The sequence below is a fragment of the Chelon labrosus genome, assembly GCF_963514085.1.
Source record: "Chelon labrosus genome assembly, chromosome: 15".
In the NCBI taxonomy this organism is placed as follows: Eukaryota; Metazoa; Chordata; class Actinopteri; order Mugiliformes; family Mugilidae; genus Chelon; species Chelon labrosus.
This window is the reverse complement of record NC_140348.1, coordinates 25,191,958-25,211,660: the sequence shown is the minus strand read 5'-3', so window position 1 is coordinate 25,211,660 and position 19,703 is coordinate 25,191,958. Positions and strand designations below refer to the sequence as shown.

The window sequence follows — 19,703 nt, the reverse complement described above, 5'->3', positions numbered from 1 at the left end:
CCTCAGGTCTACACCTGGTTCTTTTATTAACACTTAACACTATCTGTCAACATAATTGACTATTCTGCTGTAGATTTAACAAAAAAATAAAACAGATTAATCGATTGAAGGAGAAGCAACTGAAAACCTTCTTCCTTCTCTAAAAAACCAAAAGCTGAAGAGAGTTGAACTGAACAGAAAAACACTGAGTCCTTGCATGCGTTTGTACATTTTGTATATTTGTACAGACGCCGCGGAAACAAAGCGTGTTTTGTCTGATTCTCGGTCGTTGCTCAGTATCTCTGAGTCACCGTTAACAATCTTATCTATTGCTTTTCAAAGAAGAGCTCAGCAAAGACTCTGTAGAGCAGATGTTGATGGCTGGCACGAGAACGGTGCGTGTTTGTTTGTTTCTGCACGTATAGACCTAGGCAAGATAGATTTCCATTAACCTTTTGCTCCAACGGTAAGTAAGCAAGTGTAAGTTTGCAGATGAATAATATAAGTCCAATATATTTCCAGTTGCATGTATGCAGCACAGCACACATCATTTGGTAAAGGATCATTGGCCGGCTGGTTCCTTTCTGTGTGGAGTTTGCATGTTCTCCCTGTGTCTGTGTGGGTTCTCTCCAGGTACTCCAGCTTCCTCCCATCGTCCAAAGACATGCTGGTTAGGTTCATTGGTGATTCTAAATTGGCTGTAGGTCTGAGTGTGAATGGTTGTCTGTCTCTCTGTGTTAGCCCTGAGATAGACTGGAGACCTGTCCAGGGTGTACCCCGCCTCTCGCCCAATAAATGACAGCTGGGATAGGCTCCAGCCCCCCTTCATGACCCTTCACAGGACAAGCGGTTACAGAAGATGAACGAATGAATGAAACAGCTGAAAAACTTTCTCCTTCTAAAAGTAAGAGTTGAACCAGTTTGACCAGTAAATGACTTTCAGCTGTGCTTACATAATTCTGCCTCAGTAGTTTTTGGACAATAGTACCCAAACTGAGAACCCTGGCTGAGGAGCTTAATTAGATTCTGGTTCCTACTCTATAAACAGAAGCGAGCTTCCCGAGCTCCTAAAAAAAAAAAAAAAAAAAAAAAAGCTTACACGGTATGTTTGGACTCAAAAGTGTCAAGGCATGCAAAAACAAAAATAAAAAACTCACACTTGACTTGTTGAGAACTTGGCCCGTACAGTGATTAACTATGGGCAAATGTTTTCCTGCAAACATTTTGCAGATGGGCCCTACTTTGCTACACGCAGCCATATAGGTCAGCCGGAGTGGGTCAGGAGTAAAGTGGGACAAAGTTAGTGCGAGAGTCTGGACAATAGCCTCTTGGGCAAACATGGCTCAGATAAGCAGTGATCTCCATATCACAGCGGCTGCCTGCAGGTTAAGGCGATGCTATCTTGTAATTGCTCTTGTATCTATCTGCTCCACCTGAGCGGCATTTATCTTTGCGATTACCCTGCAGTATCGCACACAGAGCGGTAATAAGCCTGACAGCAACATAACAGAACAACTGTATAGGTGCTATATCAGTTTCTCTGTGCAGCTGGATGAGTTACGGTGCAGGAGCGGGGATTTACTTAATAATTCTTTTGAGTGCGAGAGGCTTTTTTTTCATGTTTAATGCGAATACAGCGGCTGTCTAATATGTCACATCTACAGGCTTTAAATCTATAATAATTAATTGTGTCTGGGTGTTTTTATGTGTCGACTGAAGAGGAAGAAAATGCAGCAATGAGCCAAACCAATGCACATGTCTATATCCTCTTTCTCTGGGCGACCCACACTGACATTAACCGTCCTCAGAGGACTGCCGGCCTTGTGTCTTTACCTCGGGACAGCTGCAGTCTGGAAAATCGTTGATCAGCCAAGGAGGGCCAGAGAGGAGAAAAACACAGGAGGCGAGGATGGTGAATTACTGAGGGTGAATTCCCTCACTAATGCGCCGATTGCCAAGGCATGCCGCCCACTAACGATTTGCATAAATAAATATTCTGTAATTAAGCCGAGGCCGTGTGCATGGAGGATCACAGCAGCATCTCCAGATATCCCCCTGTCACAGCCATAAACTACAATACTCGGAGAATGGGACGACTGCACCTATGTTTTCACTTATTTGTTCTAAACTGCACCATTTTAGGTATTTCACCGTGTTTTTACTTCCTTCCAGACAGCCACTAATTCAATTTTATGACTCGAATTGAGTGTTTTCCTTAACGTGTGCTTTAAAAGTATCAGTCAAAGGGCTTGCAGCATTCATACGTCAGTTTAAAGTCCAGACTGATGTACTGAATGAAAGCAGCTGGATGGATTGCATGGAATCTGACGTTCCTGCAGATTATAGTATGTATTTCTACATAAAAACTGAATTTCAATACAGGTAACTTACTAGGTCGTTTTGGTTTGTCTCATTACCAAATAACAGGCATCAGCTATTTTTAATGCCTGCTGTGTTTCAATATCCTGGCGTAGCCACACTTGGATTTTATGGGTGTGTTTCAACCAATACAGCGATAAAAAAAAAAAAAAGAAAAAGAAATACCTCAGCATGCACCTGGATTGTCCCACAACCAATCAGGGCCATTTTGTTGCAAACAAATTCAACTCTCTTCCATCCATCGCCACATGAAACCCCCGCACCAAACCATCTGATTGGCCAACAGAGCGACTCCAGACCAGCTTATCGGTGCATAAGAGTTTGTGGGTGTTGAAAGTAAGGCCGTCTGGCTTCTGGGTCAGTGTTTCCAATGAAAAGTCCGAAGTATCACTAGGTTGTGAGTGGCTCGGGGAAGCTGTAATTAGGGTGCAGGTGTGTAATTGCTGGAGGCAGTGATACACATGCAACAGGTGGAGGATGAATGATGAGCAACAAAAGCTAAACTAGCATAGATGTCGAATCTAATGGTGATACAACATTGAGCTGATGCATGTTACATGAGACTGAAAAGAGCATAGGGGAATAGAACTGTTGGCAACTGTAATGGCAGTATTTTTATAGTAGTGGTAGTGTTAGTATTCAGGTAGGAGTGGATAACTGGGCAGGTTGATGAGACCAGGACCACAGATGAGTAGTAATGCGGCTCGACTGCTCAGAAACACATAACTCCAGGCTAGAGACACTCACAAGGAGATGGGAGAGGAGGTGAGGGAAAGGGAGGAAAAGGGATAAAATAGAGAGCGGGACACACACAGCTAATAAAATGCTAAACAGTAGCAGCACACATTGCATGAGTGGTAAGAAGAGAGAAGAAATTAGAGGATAGGTGCTCAGTGCATCATGGGAAGTCACCCAGCAGTCTAGACCTGTAGCTGTCAGGTTCATGGTGAAGTAGGGCCCAAATGCAGGGCATGAAGGGGAGGCGGGAGTAGGAAACAAAATTACTTTAATTTCACTAACAAGACGACGCCTCTTGATGTTCAAAGAAGTTTATTTGACCGGGTTAAAGAGAAGGGAAAGATAGGAGATCGAACGGAAGGGTCGAGGGGTCGAGGGGAAGGAAAAGAGAGTTGGTAGCGACTGATGATGATTCTTGGACGACTGGACGTAGGAACCCAGGGAGAGAGATTCAGGGTGGGGGCATATCTCTGGAGGTGTCGGCTCCTTGACCCCCTGGTTCCTGCAAAGAGATTGTAAAGGAGAAGAGAGAACGGAGAGGGTCGGGGTGGAGGGGTTTGAGAACCGAGACAAACGGGCGAGGATAGGCAGGTGCGGGTAATTGGGTGTTTGAGGCGTGGTCCTGTTCCTGAACCTCAGTTATTTAACTTCATATAAACAAAAGTTGGTGGCACAGTGGTGTGGTGGTTAGAAATGATGCCTCACAGCAGGAAGGTTCTGGGTTCTAATCCATGGGCCGACTGGTTCCTTTCTGTGTGGAGTTTGCATGTTCTCCCTGTGTCTGCGTGGGTTCTCTCCAGGTACTCCGTCTTCCTCCCACCGTCCAAAGACATGCTGGTTAGGTTCATTGGTGATTCTAAATTGGCCGTAGGTGTCTGTGTTAGCCCTGAGATAGACTGGAGACCTGTCCAGGATGGACCCCACCTCTAGACCAATGACAGTTGGGATAGGCCTTTTAAAACCTTGTATGCAAGGAGAAGGATTTTAGTTTCTATTCTGGATCTCTGGCCTCAGGGTCAGACAACACATCAGATGTGTTAATGACATGTTCTCCACACACGTGTTGATGAGCACAAAGCAGAAGCAGCAGGCACCATTACATACAGCCCTCCTGTTGAGTTTGCTGCCTTTGATTTTTTTTTATATGCAACGACCCTGTGGGTAATTTGAGCTAATCTCACAGTCTGGATTACTTTTCAACCTTCAAACACATTTCTGGCTGTAGGGCAGCTCGTATACAGTCTCTTGCTTATGTAATTGCGCGGTGTCAGGCGGACGGTTTACAGCCCCGGTTACCGAGCGCCTATAATCACACTGATGCGATCTGGTTGCAGGCCGTCATTAATCCTCACCTCTGCTACAACACAATGGCTTCATGAGGATTTTGACTTCCCTCTGACATTCTCCTGCTTTCCTTCTCATCTACGCCACGATTATCTCAGAGCCCCGTGGCGAACGCATCTCATATCAGCCCCATCACGGTCATTAGGTGCGCTCATGAACTCTGTCATTTTCTGCTGTGATCATAACACAGTCATGATGTGCTTTTAATCCTCACCCCGTTCGATGTTCCCCCTCCCCCCACCCCTACCAGGTTTTGCGGTGAACCTGCAGGTGATCCTGGCGAACCCTCGGGCGCAGTTCAAGCGTCGGGGCTCCCAGCCCGGGATGCAGGAGTCGGACTTCCTCAAGCAGATCACCAAGGTCAGCGACCTGGAGCCCAAGGCCAACAACTGCACACGGGTGAGTGATCTGGCACCTCTGTCGCCACGGCAACAGACTGAAAACATTTCGCATCGGCCTTGTTTGACCTTATTTGTTGCTGAGCTTAAGGACTTCAGTCAGCTTTATCATGCTGGCCTGCATTCACTTCCACACAGATACATTATATAATATTCAGATATATTTACACTGATCAGGCATAACATTATAACCACCTTCATTGTGTAGGTCTCCCTTGTGGTGACTCATCAGAGAATGGACATGGGCCTTCTGAGGGTGTCCTGTGGTGTCTGGCTACAGAATGTTGTTAGAGGGGGGGCCTTTGAGGGGAGGGGCCTCTGTGGATCATCCCACAGATACTTGATCAGTTTGGGATCTAGTGAATTTGGAGGCCAGGTCAACACCTTGTGCTGTTCTTCATGTTTTTTTTTTTAGTTGTTCCTAAAGTGTTTTTGTGTGTGTGTCTGTGTCAGGCTGCATCCTGCTGGGGATGGCTGCTGCCATCAAGGAGTGTCATTGCTATGGGGTGGGGGTGCCTGGTCTGGTCTAGGTGGGTGCTACATGTCTAAGTAACATCCACAACAATGAATGCCAGGTCCAGAAGTTTCCCAGCAGAACACTGAACTGTCACAAGATGGCCTTCACTGCAGTGGGTGACATAAATGTCTCAGCTTCATTTTGTCATGGGCACACACACTGAAACAACAGTAGACAGCGACTTCCACTATATTCTACTGTGATGCTAAAGATTTACATGTTATTTGCATACTGAGCTGAGATCTGATCACAAGTGGCCACTACAGTTGCGGTATGTGCACTTCTGTCCTGCATGGTCCTACCTCTTTATTTATAGACAATAGAGGCTGCAATAGTATATGTGACTGTGAACATGTGAGGGTAGGGATTTGCATCAAGTTGGAAGACAAATGCAAAGACGCTTTTCAGTATTTGGAAACAGAACAGAGAAAGGGAAGCACAGATGAGCAGATGAGCAGCTAATCAAATTAAGTAATGAATCTAACAAAAGGGGCACAGCAGACAAAATCTAGAGACATAGGAAATACAGGGAGGATACAACAGAGACAAAGAGCTAAAGAGCATGGCAGATACTTTTAAAGCTTGGAACCCATTTATTCATTGGTCTCTCATTCTACTTGTTCTTCCATAGACAAGATGGATGATGTCTGAATAGGGCTCCTTATTATTACGTGAGGAACTATTGTTAATCTATTGGTTTACATCATGTGAATCATGATGCTTTATACTAAAAAAAAAAATCAGAATACAGTGACAACATTTTCACTCAGTCCAAATTAATGGAATGACGATTATGTTAATATGAAACATGAGACCAGTCCATAACTACTCAAAACATCTGTGTCTGAGAAGTTATTTATGAAACCGCTGATGAAACCGGCCCGCGAATAAATAAATGTTCCTCTTGCAGTCTCTGTGCTCGTTAGGATCAACTGCAGACATCACACGTTCAGCTCATGTATTCCTAGAAAAAGGTGAAAACATAATAGGATCCATTTCTCACTAAAAGTCCTTTAAGGCGACTCCGTGATGGTTGTCAAGAGGATGAGTGGCTTCATAAAACCAAGTGCCAACAGGGTCCGGGGTGATTTGAGATGAGCTGCATCGATCTGAGCTGTCTAAGAGCACAACTAGAATTGATGGCGCTATAATGCCGTTTCTATCCAATTCAAGCGGCGTGTGTCTAAGTTTAGACCGTGCCACCAGCTTAAAGCATGACTCATGCTGTCAATAGAGGGGAGAGATGCCCCGTGGTTAGTTACTGCTGCGATGGCGGCCATTGTTACGGCTGCAGCCTCAGATTCTGCTCTGGATTTAAGTGAGAGATTCAAACTGATTCATAAAACCCCAGTCTGTGTCATTCACCTCCACGTATTCAGGTTGAAGTGGTCTGATTACACGCTTAATTGGAAAACTGAAGACTTCTGTCCTGCATGGTCCTACCACTTTATTTATAGACAATAGAAACTGCAATAATATACGTGAGTGAACATGCAAGGGTGGGGATTTACATCGAGTTTGAAGACAAATTCAAAGACGCTTTTTAGTTTTTCAGTATCTGAAAACAACAGAAAAAGGGAAGAACAGATGAGCAGCTAATCAAATTAAGCAATGAATCTAAAAACATCAGACAAAATCTGGAGATACAGGGAGGAAACAACAGCAGACAAAGAGCTAAAGAGCATGGCAGAGACAGGACTATATGTACACGCAAGGGCTGATGGGTAACGAGACGCAGGTGAAACCAATGAGGACGCAGCAAGCAATCACACAGAGGAAGTAGAAAGAACAGAAAGACACAGGAGCAAGAAGCTTTTCTGAAAAGTAAAACAGACGTAGAAACCCAAACTGAACAAAAGTCCACAACTTAAACATAATAACAGAAAAAAATAAAGTCCAAAAAAGACCATAAGTCAGTATGCAGATGTCTCTGTGCTGTCCCTCGTCTGTGATTGGATACGCATCCCCACGCCCCTTGGATGGACAGCTGTCTGATTGGTTCTGGGACCTATTTAAACGTAGTCAAGCTGCAGACTGTTTGCCCAACACTGGTGTATGGGATTGTGTGCATCTTGTGATTTCTGTTTATCCTTATTGAGAATAACCTTATAAAGTATTTAGTTAACTCAGCATTTTGACTGCATTGGCCCCTTTTCACCCTGATATTTGTATGGAGGCTTTTAGGTTTGGGGTGTTGTGTATTGGATGTGATCTGAGTCTGGGTAAAGAGTACGGATTTTTGCTTGTTAGAAAGGACTTGGCCTGTAGGCTGATTGTTTAACTAGTTGTTTGACCAAACCTTGACAAAAGCCAATCACGTCTGGTTTTACGTTGCTTCCTTCATCCCCTAGCAGAGCTGCGTCCTAACTCTAAGCTAACGTTAATCTTTCTGAATCTGTGTGTGAGCCGTCAGTGAAGCAAACCTGCTGCTGCTTTACATTCAACTGTTTAGCCCAGTTCTCATGTAAAGCAGTTGGCTTGTTGCCCGTCACTTTGCAGCTGACATTTGGCCGTTAGTGGGTGTTTCAGGCTGTGGTTGCCTAGGTGACCATCACCGTTTCAGAATGAAACAACATAAAGTGTAGTTATATGGAGGGAGCTAGGTCATCTTTCAATCACTGCTCTCTATTAAAACAGGAAATACCACCAACAACGCTCCACGATTCTGGTATTAAACCAAAGCAGTGGATGGTGTTTCCTCATATTAACATTTCACCAACTCTGTGTTTGTCACTCCCATCGGTCGTAGGCTCAATCGCGCCGCCTCTAAATTGGGATTAATTCAACTTGGTACCCACCTAACATCATTACAATGAAATTCCACGGTCTCTAGTCGCCACGTCGCTGCTTTGTCTCTTCCCACATATGCGCCAAATTAGAGTTAACTAGGTGATCTGACGAGAGCTGGAGTCAGGGGTTTGAACGCACTTTATGAACTTTAAGTTGCCGTGTGTGAGATGGGATTAGGATTATGTGAATGTAAAGATGGTCTGAATGTCTGTGATAGAATAAAATGACAGCCATAGCTCATAGGAACGTGTACTTTTTGCAAATGTAATGTCAGGCGGTCCAGGTGAAAATTAAGTCGCTCTCTAGCATCTGCAAACAATATGTTTTAACACCTCTGCAAACACTTTAGAGACAGTCCCTCGCTTCCTTCTACTGTCACAAGGGGCCAGGTTCCAAAACTAAGTTACAAGGTAATCAGTCAAGCTTTAATCTGCAGTGCACAGATAATCTGTCGGAACGGTACAGACAACGGTTAGCTGCATTACTCTTACACCAGACAGCCAAGACTGGAAGCTTATTTTTACACGATCCCAGAAAAGATGCGTGGCATGACGCGTATCTGATTATGCTACGCTAAAGGCGCGTGAAGAGCACGTTAGCATTCTCAGGACTGGCAGTGCTCACAGCTCAGTACAACACCGTCACTGGAACTGTGTGTGTAAAAAGCAGGAAAACTGACATGAAGTGTAAGAATATGGTCCGGCTCACGCTCACAGGCAGATACTGAAGAACTGAAGCCAGTTAGCAGCCGATACGTAGCCAGCTGGATGGATGCAATGAAAACAAAAACATGTGAATGCGGTTTTTATCTGTTTAAAGTGTATATCTACACCAATCAGCCACAACATTATGACCCCTGAGAGGAGAAGTGAATAACATCGACCATCTTGTGACAATTCAGTGTTCTGCTGGGAAACTTCTGGACCTGGCATTCATTGGTGTGGATGTTACTTAGACATGTAGCACCCACCTAGACCAGACCAGACACCCCCCACCCCATAGTAAGACACTCTTTATACATGCATATACATGACTTTATGTATATGGATCCTCTATGCAAGGAGGTGCCGCTAAAATCCAAATTTCCCGGTTCACCATATGTGGGCAGGTTACGCCGCTGCACCGCGAGTCTCTGGTGGGTGAATGTTTTCCTGCAGGGAACGGGATAAAGACTCCCGGAGCGGCTGGATGATCATTTACAGTTGGCTGCTGCTGCTGCTGCTGCTGCTGCTGCAGACAGCGCTGTGTTGAAACTATCATCATCATTATCAGCCCCATTACACTAATGGAGGTGCCCCGCTGCTGATATTAATACAGGCTATTAGCAGGCTGTGACATCATCAGTCATCAGCGCTGACATCGGCATTCATCACGGCGCGGGGCTGTGACATCATCGCTCACGGAGTCAGTCTAAGCATGTGACTCCACTCGGTCTGTCAGCTGTGGCCTCGTTAATTATGACGTTACGCAGAGTCACTGTGGAACGTGCTGTGAGAAACGACTTCATCAGTAAGCTGGAAAAACAACGGTACCGCTACTAACACACAAACTGAATCTCATTAGGACTAACTTGTACACACCACACTAAAGGTCACACACACAAAGCACCTGCAGTCGCTGATGTTTAAACATAATAACTCCTGTCTGCTCACCTAACATACCCAGATCTTAACAAAGAGGATTCATTCCCAGATAAACTGTTCCATAACTTGCCCAGTTTCCTCTCCACCTAAGAGAAATTCTAACTAACTAGACCTCAACTAGTCTTCTTTGACTATCCTGGACATGCCGTAGGGTTACCACACAAAAAAAAAAAAATATAATAAAGTGGTCATGGTCACGCCAACACCCGGAGGCTTTCTACCCCAGGCAAGTTCTGAAACATGCAAATTCACCTCATGTGGCAGTATTAGCTCGACCCTGCTAGTCTAAGCAAGCTCAACTTTTCAGGACAGTCACAAAAAATAAAGGTTTAAAAAAGGTGACGGTCTCTGCAGCTGAAAAGTGGCTGCCCTAGGCTTCAACGAGGCTCTTTGTTCACATCTTCTCAGGTGTGGCTTGCTCTTGCAGTCACTGCAAGGCCGGTAGAGGAGCAGATGGGTGTTACAAAAACCCATCTGTTGATGGGTTGATGTAAGGTAAATCTCGACAAATATTCATTCATTCATTCATTTTCTGTAGCTGCTTGTCCTCTGGAGGGTCGCGGGGGCTGGAGCCTATCCCAGCTGTCATTGGGACGAGAGGCGGGGTCCACCCTGGACAGGTCTCCAGTCTATCACAGGGCTAACACAGAGAGACACTCACACCTACGGCCAATTTAGAATCACCAGTTAACCTAACCAGCATGTTTTTGGACGGTGGGAGGAAGCTGGAGAACCTGGAGAGAACCCACGCAGACACAGGGAGGACCCAGTCGGCCCATGGATTAGAACCCAGAACCTTCTTGCTGTGAGGCATCAGTGCTAACCACCGGGCTACAAATATCCAGGCTCCAAAACAATCTCCTCGATATACTGAAGGGAGTCACAACCACCTCAGTCTGGTTCTGACCGGTCTGAGCTGTTTTTCATACCGAGCAGCTGAGACACACCCCGAGTTCCGGCCTCCTCCGTCCACTTGGATGAAGGTATCTGGGATCAGAAAGCCGACCTTGGCAATGTAGGGCAGAGATGCTCGTATGACGGCCCGGGTCAGTATGTGGAGAGCGACCGACCGACGGGAGCTGTAATGTAGTTAGAGTGGGAGAGTAATGGCAACAGACAGCAGTGACAGGACAAGAAAGCAGGGGGGAAAGCAGGAACAGATGGAGACGGCTGATAGCACAGGAGGGAGAGGAGATCGAGAAGAGAGGAGGAGAGGGAAAAAAGCTGTGCAGGGAGGAAGGGATGGAGATGGATTGAGTGAAGGTGGAGATATAGGAGAAGACGGGATGACAGAGGAAAGAAAGAGGACACAGGGGGGTCTGCTGTCACGGCCTGAAACACGACACTCCTGTCTATCTCATTTGTATCAGCTCTCAGCCTCCAGCTAAACTTATTTATATTATATTAACGTGGCTAAACGCATCTCTGACCCGTACATCCTCAAAGCATCTGCAGTTATAAACGAAGGATTATGTTTTTGTGTTCTGGTATATTGTAGTTTATTGAAAATCTTTGTGACTTAAAGAAAAAAAAAAAGTCTGTAAAATACTGAGAAAATGGAAATTTGAGCGTTTACAGACTAGCTGCTACAGTAGTTTATCAATCTGTTCAGACTGAATGAAACCCAGTGCGGATTCAGTTTATTCACAAAGCATCCCAGTCACTTTTTACTTTCATTTGCAGTCTTCTCCTCTGTGCTGAATCCAAAATGAGTTCAACCCCCCCTCCTTCCCTCCCTCCCTCGGTGTCAGCATGACTCAGGAGTTTCCTCCACTCTGTGTTCAGCTCAGGGAACAACGCTGCTTAGTCTGACTGACTGAACTGATCAGAGACAAGCCAGAAACTTTCTCTAGTGGATGCTTGAGTTTCAGTTATACAGAATTGTGCACAAGTTTCAGGCAAAAATAAATGAAAATATAAATTTGTATTTGGTGTTACTACCTTTTGTCTTCAAGCCAGCATCGATTCTTATAGGTGCACAAAGCCAGCAGTGGAAGCAGTGGTCAGCCAAGAAAACTTCAAGACATCAAGCTTATTTCCCTTAGAGAGTGTGGTGTGGTGATGCCTCACAGCAAGAAGGTTCTGGGTTCTGATCCATGGGTCTTCCTGTGTGGAGTTTCCATGTTCTCCCTGTGTCTGCGTGGGTTCTCTCCAGGTACTCCAGCTTCCTCCCACCGTCCAAAGACATGCTGGTTAGGTTCACTGGTGATTCTAAATTGGCCGTAGGTGTGAGTGTGAATGGTTGTCTGTCTCGCTGTGTTAGCCCTGTGATAGACTGGAGACCTGTCCAGGGTGTACCCCGCCTCTCGTCCCAATAGGCTCCAGACCCCCTTGCGACCCTCCAGAGGACAGGCAGTTACAGAAAATGAGTGAATCTGAAGACGTCCAGCAGTATCATCAGCTCAGAACAGGCAGACCCAGGTACTGTCCAGAAAACTCTGGCTAGAAGTGGTCTTCATGGAAGAGCTGCAGCTAAAACTAAAATGGAAACAATGGCAAGCGACTCAACTATGGAACGCAGGGACTGGGATGCAGAAAAATGGCAGCAGGTGCTCTGCAGGCAACCGTGAAGCATGGTGGTGGTTCCCAACTCAAATGGAGATTTGGTTTAATGGCGTCCTCAACGCTGAGACATACAGGCAGATACTGATCCATCATGGGATCAGCTGGACAATGAGCTGAAGCATACAGTTAATGTCATTAAGAACTATCGTCAACTTGATCTCAGCATCCTTGAGTCTGGCTGGAATTACATGAAGGGACAGGGATTTGAGGAAGACGACAGCCACAGAAGATCTCTCTTTACTGAACTGGTTCACGATTAAAGTCCTGGAGCTCAAACTTTAAGACTTTTATCCCCAACTCTATCCTTCTTACTCCTAAACTCTCTTCTTTTTTATCATATCAGTGATTTACTTTCATCAGCTGTCAAACCCAGGAGGCTGCAGCTGTTGTTTCAATGTAAACTCAATCTTAAGGGAGTCCGATCCGGCACAGAAAAACTCGACAGGGACATGTTAGTCGCTCTTAGACGGGCCTGAAAAGGCTGAGACGGAAACACAGTCCAACACTTTTCTAGGATCCACATGAACTGGATGAAAACTCAGCCCATTCTACCCCCTGGAAACTTTTCTGAAATCAGATCTGTACGCCGGGCGCTGCTGGAAACAGGTCCGCTATATGACTGATCTTTTGTGTCACGGATGGACAAAAGAATGCTCCTGCTTCTCCAAGAGAGGCAGAAATGGACAAAAGTGAGAAAGAAAGATGTGAACACTGGAGACATTGTCCTCGAGGCTCGTGGCCATTAGGCAAAGTGCTGGAAGCTAAGCCTGATGAAAGAGGTCTGGTCCTCCTGGTCAAGGCTCGGACTAAAGCCTCCATTACTGAGAGGCCCATGACGAAGTTGTGCTGCTTCCTAGAGGATAAGGAATAAGAAGGCTCTCTTTTGACCAGCAATCAAGGAATGACATATACTTTATATGTCTAAACGCATTAACAACAGTTTATTTTATGGCTTAGAAAGGACCATTAGGGACCAGGGTGTAGGAGCACCAGCTCAGTTTATTGCTATGTTTCTATGTTTTTGCTGTATTTCTGTTTGCAAGTGTCCTGTGTGCATCCTCCTCAGACAGCGCCTTCACTATCTTATAAATTGCAACCCATGGTGCACAGTGGGAGGCGAGTTACAGCAGATACAGTCACTGACTGCAACTGAAGCCCATTCCTGTCCCTGCAGATACAATTTAAAGGCATTCAGACATCGGCATCTTAATTTCATTTCATGTTCTTTGCGTGATAAATTCTCAGCAACAGTGGGTCCTATGGGGTGAGGGGTGGGGCCTCATCATGAGGATCATCCCGCACATACTTGATCAGTTTGGGATCTAGTGAATTTGGAGGCCAGGTCATCACCTTGTGCTGTTCTTCATGTTTTTTTTTTAGTTGTTCCTAAAGTGTTTTTGTGTGTGTGTCTGTGTCAGGCTGCATCCTGCTGGGGATGGTTGCTGCCATCAAGGAGTGTCATTGCTATGGGGTGGGGGTCCCTGGTCTGGTCTAGGTGGGTGCTACATGTCTAAGTAACATCCACACCAATGAATGCCAGGTCCAAACGTTGTCTGGCTGATCAGTTTACATGATGTTTGGATAACTGATAGACAAGATGTCCACAGCTACAAACGCGCAACTGCAAATGAGAGCATTAATCCTGGATGTAAGTTATCTGAAGGTAAAAGTGCTCCTTCCCCTGACGGAGTGGAAACAGGCCAGTCCTCTCCTCACACTATTAAAACCAAGCCACTCTCATCTGGAGAGGCTTTTTTTTTGTCTCCGGGCTGCCTGAGGGGGAACGAGAAAGTCAGAGCAGGAGAGAGGACTGAGAAGCTAAAAGCCAGGAGAGAAAAAGTGGACGTGATGAATGAGGAGAACAGAGAGCAAAGTGAGAGGACGAGAACGAGAGGTGTTGGAGTCCAGGGAGCAGGGAGGACTGTGTAATTGGCGTGGCCACGGACTCGAACGCCGCTTTCCCCCACAGCTCTGGAGCAGTGCCTTAGTGGCTGCTACATTAGCCTCGTTAGATATGCAAAGCGGCCCAATTAGCAGCACGGTGTGCAGGAAGTGACACGTTCCACCTGAAGAAGCCCAGAAACGACGTCAGTGTCCTCAGCCAGCAATAAATCACGCCTGTGTGTGTGTGTAGCGCTGGACACACTTGAATTAAAGGCTCATTAGTTATAGTTCTAAAAAAGAGGAACGCTCCAAATAACCTGACTTGAACCTGAGAGGAATTATTTCCTTCCCCTCTCCAGGAAAATATCAATCTCTGCATCCGTCGCAGTGTTTTCACACCAGTGTATTGCTGTGAAATTGGCTGTAAACACAAGACAAACAGCTGCGGAGAGGTGTGCGCTGCCTTTGATTTGATCCATTTCTGGAGGTGTCAGACTGTTTCCTGTGTGTGGAGGCTGGTGAGCATCACGTTCAGCGGCGGGCGGATGCAACACAATCTGTTCTGCAGAGAGTACAGCTGTGGTTTTCCACTCAACACATATTCTATCAAATCAAGAAGTGTTTCTGTGGAGCAACTGTCTCTAAATTTGGTACACTGTCCTGTTGTTGACATCAGTCAGGAGACAGTAAGTGGACGTCACATCTGGTCTCTGTCACTAACGCTTTGTGTTATTATGTCTGACATGGGTCTTAACAGAATTGTTATCAGCTCTGATTGTATGAAACCTTCATCACAAGGGGGGATGCACACATTCTCTGTGGCATTGTTTCGATGATCTTCTTCAATGCCCATCCAGTGTTGCATTAATTTGTCACCAAGATCTTGTATTGATGATGGAGAGTCTGACCACTGCACAAAGCCTTCTCCAGCACATCCCAAAGATTCTCAATGGGGTTAAGGTCTGGACTCTGTGGTGGCCAATCCATGTGTGACAATGATGTCTCATGCTCCCTGAACCACTCTTTCACAATCTGAGCCCCATGAATCCTGGCATTGCCATCTTGGAATATGATCCATTGATGGAATAACCTGGTCATTCAGTATATTCAGGTAGTCAGCTGACCTCATTCTTTGGGCAACATAATGTTGCTGAACCTAGACCTGAGCAACTGCAGCAACCCCAGATCATAGCACTGCCCCCACAGGCTTGTACAGTAGACACTAGGCATGATGGGTGCATCACTTCATCTGCCTCTCTTCTTACCCTGATGCCCCCCATCACTCTGGAACAGGGGAAATCTGGACTCATCAGACCACATGACCTTCTTCCATTGCTCCAGAGTCCAATCTTTATGCTCCCTAGCAAGTTGAAGCCTTTTTTTTCCAGTTATCCTCACTGATTAGTGGTTTTCTTAAGGCTACACAGCTGTTCAGTCCCAATCCCTTGAGTTCCCTTCACATTGTACGTGTGGAAATGTTCTTACTTTCACTGTTAAACATAGCCCTGAGTTCTACTGTTGTTTTTCTTCCATTTGATTTCACCAAACATTTAAGTGATATCCAGTCACGATCAAACAGGATTTTTTTCGACCATATTTGTTCCTCTAAGACGATGGTTCCCCACTATCCTTCCAGTTTTTAATAATGCTTTGGACAGTTCTTAACCCAGTTTTAGTAGTTTCTACAATCTCCTTAGATGTTTTCTCTGCTTGATGCATGCCAGTGATTTGATATGGTTGTTTAGGAAATGAGAAGCTACACATTTCTGCACAAAAATCATCTAACACAAGTTCTGAAAGTAGACAAAGAGAATCCAAGCTCTCCAGAGAGAGTCCATCTGTTCAGAAGTGTTTCCAATCGACATACAGAACCCGGGTGTCGTTTAGTGCCTCGTTTTGTTTAACAAAATCAGGGATTTGTCTCAGTCAGATGTTCACAGTACAGTGTGGGCGTGACTGTCGACTTTTTATGCAGAAATCTTGCACCAGTTGACTATTATACTGTACAAGATGGAGACCTGCACTGTAAAACAGCTATAGGTTAAACTTAGTTGAGTACAATATTATTACTGGATAAAAAAATACTATAATTATCATGCTGGCTGGATTTCAGCAAGTCTCCAAAAAGTTTTTTTTTTTTTTTTTTTTACTGGCACACAAAAAGATGATCACGGATCAGCAGCTTTCTTCCCAGTGATATCAATCCTTTGGTCTTACATGGTGTCAGTAAAGCTGTATTTATCCAAGCGCAAAAGTCTGTTCATCCCTTTTCTATCCAGCACTTCCACTCTCAGCAGATTTTCCCTCTTCTTCTTCCTTTTTTCTAGGTGCTGGTCTGGCACACTCGCACTGAGAAACCACACCTGGCTAACGAGCCCAAACATCGGAAGGACACCGTGGTCATCGAGGTGTGATCGCAGCGCCCGCCGTCTCTCGACCGAGACTAACGACAGCAGCCTGCTTCCTGTCCTTACCGGGCTAATACAATCTGTTCACGGAGAACATGGACTCTGAGGAGCTGCATGATTCCAGACTGGCTGTCAAACGTTGCTTTGTGAGAACCGGACGGCACAGAATCATTTCTTTTTACAGACTGGAGCCACTTGGACCGTTTATTGTTTTTTTTTTTTTCTCTCCATCCAGCCTGCTGATGTAAAAACTAAAAGTATAAATGTAAGATATCATGTTACTGAACTGAAAAGTGCCATGTGAGTCAAAGTGAATCATTAATGTTGTTTTAAATGAATGCATCACTGACAAATTAACTGCGACGCCGTGATATAAACATGAGACAGAGAAGACAAGCCGGCTATACTTCATGACGGCGCTACGTTGACATTTTACAAAGTTAAAGGACATTTTAGGAAACGGGCTTCATTGGTTTCTATTCACAAGAGCGAAAAGAAGATTGATGCTTAAGTGCTAGGAGACAGACATCAGGATGCAGTTAGCATAAAGCTAGCTTAGCGTGAAGACTGGAAGGAGGGACAAAAAAATAATTGTGTTAACACATTTTGTCTCAGATAACCAGAGATGTAACAAATCAGTTTGTAATTAGCTTTGGAGACGTTCGTAAATGTTTTTTTTGTTTTTTGTTTTTTATTTTTAACTGGAGCTGCTTTAGACTTCTACCAGTCTTTAAGCTAAGCTAGGCTAACCATGCCGTACAACTACAGCTGTGGAATAAATAATGATCCCCATACTTCCCACATCCTCCCTCCCACAGCTTTTTATTGAGCTAATAAAAGTGAACTTTTTGCACACATCAAACTTTTGCTAGCCTGGAAGCGAGATTAACCTTCGCACCTACAAAGTCATTGTGGCGGAAAGTTGTTCTGGAAGCCTGACTACGGTCCAGCAAAGATCTGCCAGGGTCAGTTCAATTATTTGGTCAGAGTAACGTCATCCGGCATCAACTGGCTGACAGGCTTTTGAGAGAATAACTTTAAAGGACGACCAATTAAAAGCAAAGAAGGCATTTGTCAGTTTATCAAAATATCCGCCTGGACAATATATTGTGTGCTTATTTTCACTATAAAAGTCAGAAAATGTCCTGTGAGTAAATGTTCCTGCCCATTTTTTCCCTGGAGCTTCATCAATTATGGCAATTATTTACAATTTACTGCACGTTATAAGAGTGAAAAAACCTTCTGGGAGAGCCGCAAGTGAAATTACCGTAATGACACCATATTGGCTGCAAAGTGCAATTTTTCTGATTTGTACTAATTACGGTAATCCAAAGTGCAGTTGCACAAACATGCTATCGCCGACACATTAGGTTTAGAAGGGTTAATTCTTAATTCACACACTTTTTTTGCTCTAACTGGTTTTAGGACTCTCCAGCTGCCCAACATTAAATCCATGCTATGACAGACAATGTTTTCGCTCTTTTTCCTCAAAGTGCAGCATCCTCTTCATGTCTGCACGGTGGCTCGTAGATGTAAATCAGACGGTGGCGGAAGCAGCCAGCGCCAGTCTTCTCTGTTAAATCACATGAATGTCTCAAAGTTAGTGCTGTAATGATTTATTGATGCCTAAATGCTATTTAATTCTCCCTGAACTGCTACGTCTTATCTGATGAAGTGGAGCGACCTTTGTCACCTCTCATTCTGTATGTATGTATGTGGAGTATGTGATCTGGTTTGTAAATGGCCCGCGTCTCAAAACCCAGGAACATCGCTCCTGACAAGACGCCATCAATAATGCAGCGTCCGCGGGCCGGCGACAAAGAGAACACAATGGAGAGAATTAAAGGAGTGGGCGAGATGTAAACAGCTTTCACAGCACACATGTATAAAAGACGTTTTTTCTTGACAGCAGTATTGTTTGGAGCGCTGACGTGGCGAGGAGGCTGAATGTGTGATGGTGTTTGTTGTACGTAATTGAAATAAAAACAGGATTAAATCCAGGATTCAACAGCCTTTATTCCAAATGACCCCTCTCATTAAAACTTGGAAAAAATAAAGGAGTAAACTAATTCCTGGAAGATAAAACCGTACTTTTAGAGTTGAGGAGTCACTGGACAGAAACACAGAAAACTTCCTGTAAATTTACGGTTTTTAATGGACGAAAACCACTTTTATTATTTTTTTTCTTTCTCTGTACGAGGCACCAGAAAATGTAAACACACTGGAAATAAACCTGGAGGACGTTAGATTTATTCAACATGTTTTCAGCAGAGTGTTCCAGTTATTGCATGGCAGAGGAACCCTGTGTCGGCGCTCGGCAGTTTGACCCTGTGTGCATCTGAGTGTGTTTATTGCTCATCTGTTCGTCAGAGGACTGGACAGCGATGCTGGGACCCATCAAGAGCCGTCATACAGGTGCACCGCCTCCATCGCTGCCCAGCCCCGCTTGCCCGTAACCCCATCCTGCCGGTCGTCTCGCCCTCTGATTGTCGTCCAGGTTTATCTGCCGCAGGCTAGCTGCAGCTTTTCTTGCACTGCACACAACAAAAGCACCACAATAAACATGGCGGATGTCAAGAACACGTGGCGGCAGCGCCATTACATGGAAGGAGAAACATTTTTGGGGGTGTCCGGGATTTCACATGAAAGCGAGAGATTTCCTACCCGGGACGTTGGAAGTGGACTGACAGTTTGTTTGAGTAAATGTGTGACGATACACGACAGTGATGTGACAGCGAGGGACGCGGTACCTGCTCTGATATTTAAAGTGCAGTAAAGACAAACTGCTGTGATGTCAGCAGCTATTTAAGTTGCCCCAGGGAGTTGGGGGGTGAGGAGGGGTGGGGCTAATTGCAACAACGAGGAATATCTTAACTGGGCCAGTTTCCACACTTTGAAACATCACAGCGCGGCCACCAAGATGCACCCAGTAATTACGGAGTGAATCCTTGACATTTGGAGCTTTGAGTTGTTTTTAACCAGATAGGAATATTGAGTGTGGTGTATATATATTTATATATTAATATATATATATATATATATATATATATATTAATCG

The 19,703-nt window shown here is 44.9% G+C and overlaps 2 protein-coding genes across 2 annotated transcripts in view; one reads left to right on the top strand and one right to left on the bottom strand.

Annotated features, from left to right (window-relative positions):
• The window catches only part of b3gat2 (beta-1,3-glucuronyltransferase 2 (glucuronosyltransferase S)), a gene marked incomplete at its 5' end in the record, with an annotated part of 47,283 nt that extends 27,594 nt beyond the window's left edge, over nucleotides 1-19,689 (top strand). Inside the window, 2 exons of the mRNA XM_084562006.1 lie at nucleotides 4,691-4,839; nucleotides 16,565-19,689. Of these exons, the coding sequence (XP_084418132.1) occupies nucleotides 4,691-4,839; nucleotides 16,565-16,651 (236 nt within the window). The 3' untranslated portion in view covers nucleotides 16,652-19,689. The remainder of the gene's footprint in view (nucleotides 1-4,690; nucleotides 4,840-16,564) is intronic.
• Nucleotides 19,168-19,703, bottom strand: part of smap1 (small ArfGAP 1) — a 115,934-nt gene continuing 115,398 nt past the window's right edge. Inside the window, exon 12 of the mRNA XM_084562001.1 lies at nucleotides 19,168-19,179. The gene's annotated coding sequence lies outside the window, so the exon portion shown is untranslated. The remainder of the gene's footprint in view (nucleotides 19,180-19,703) is intronic.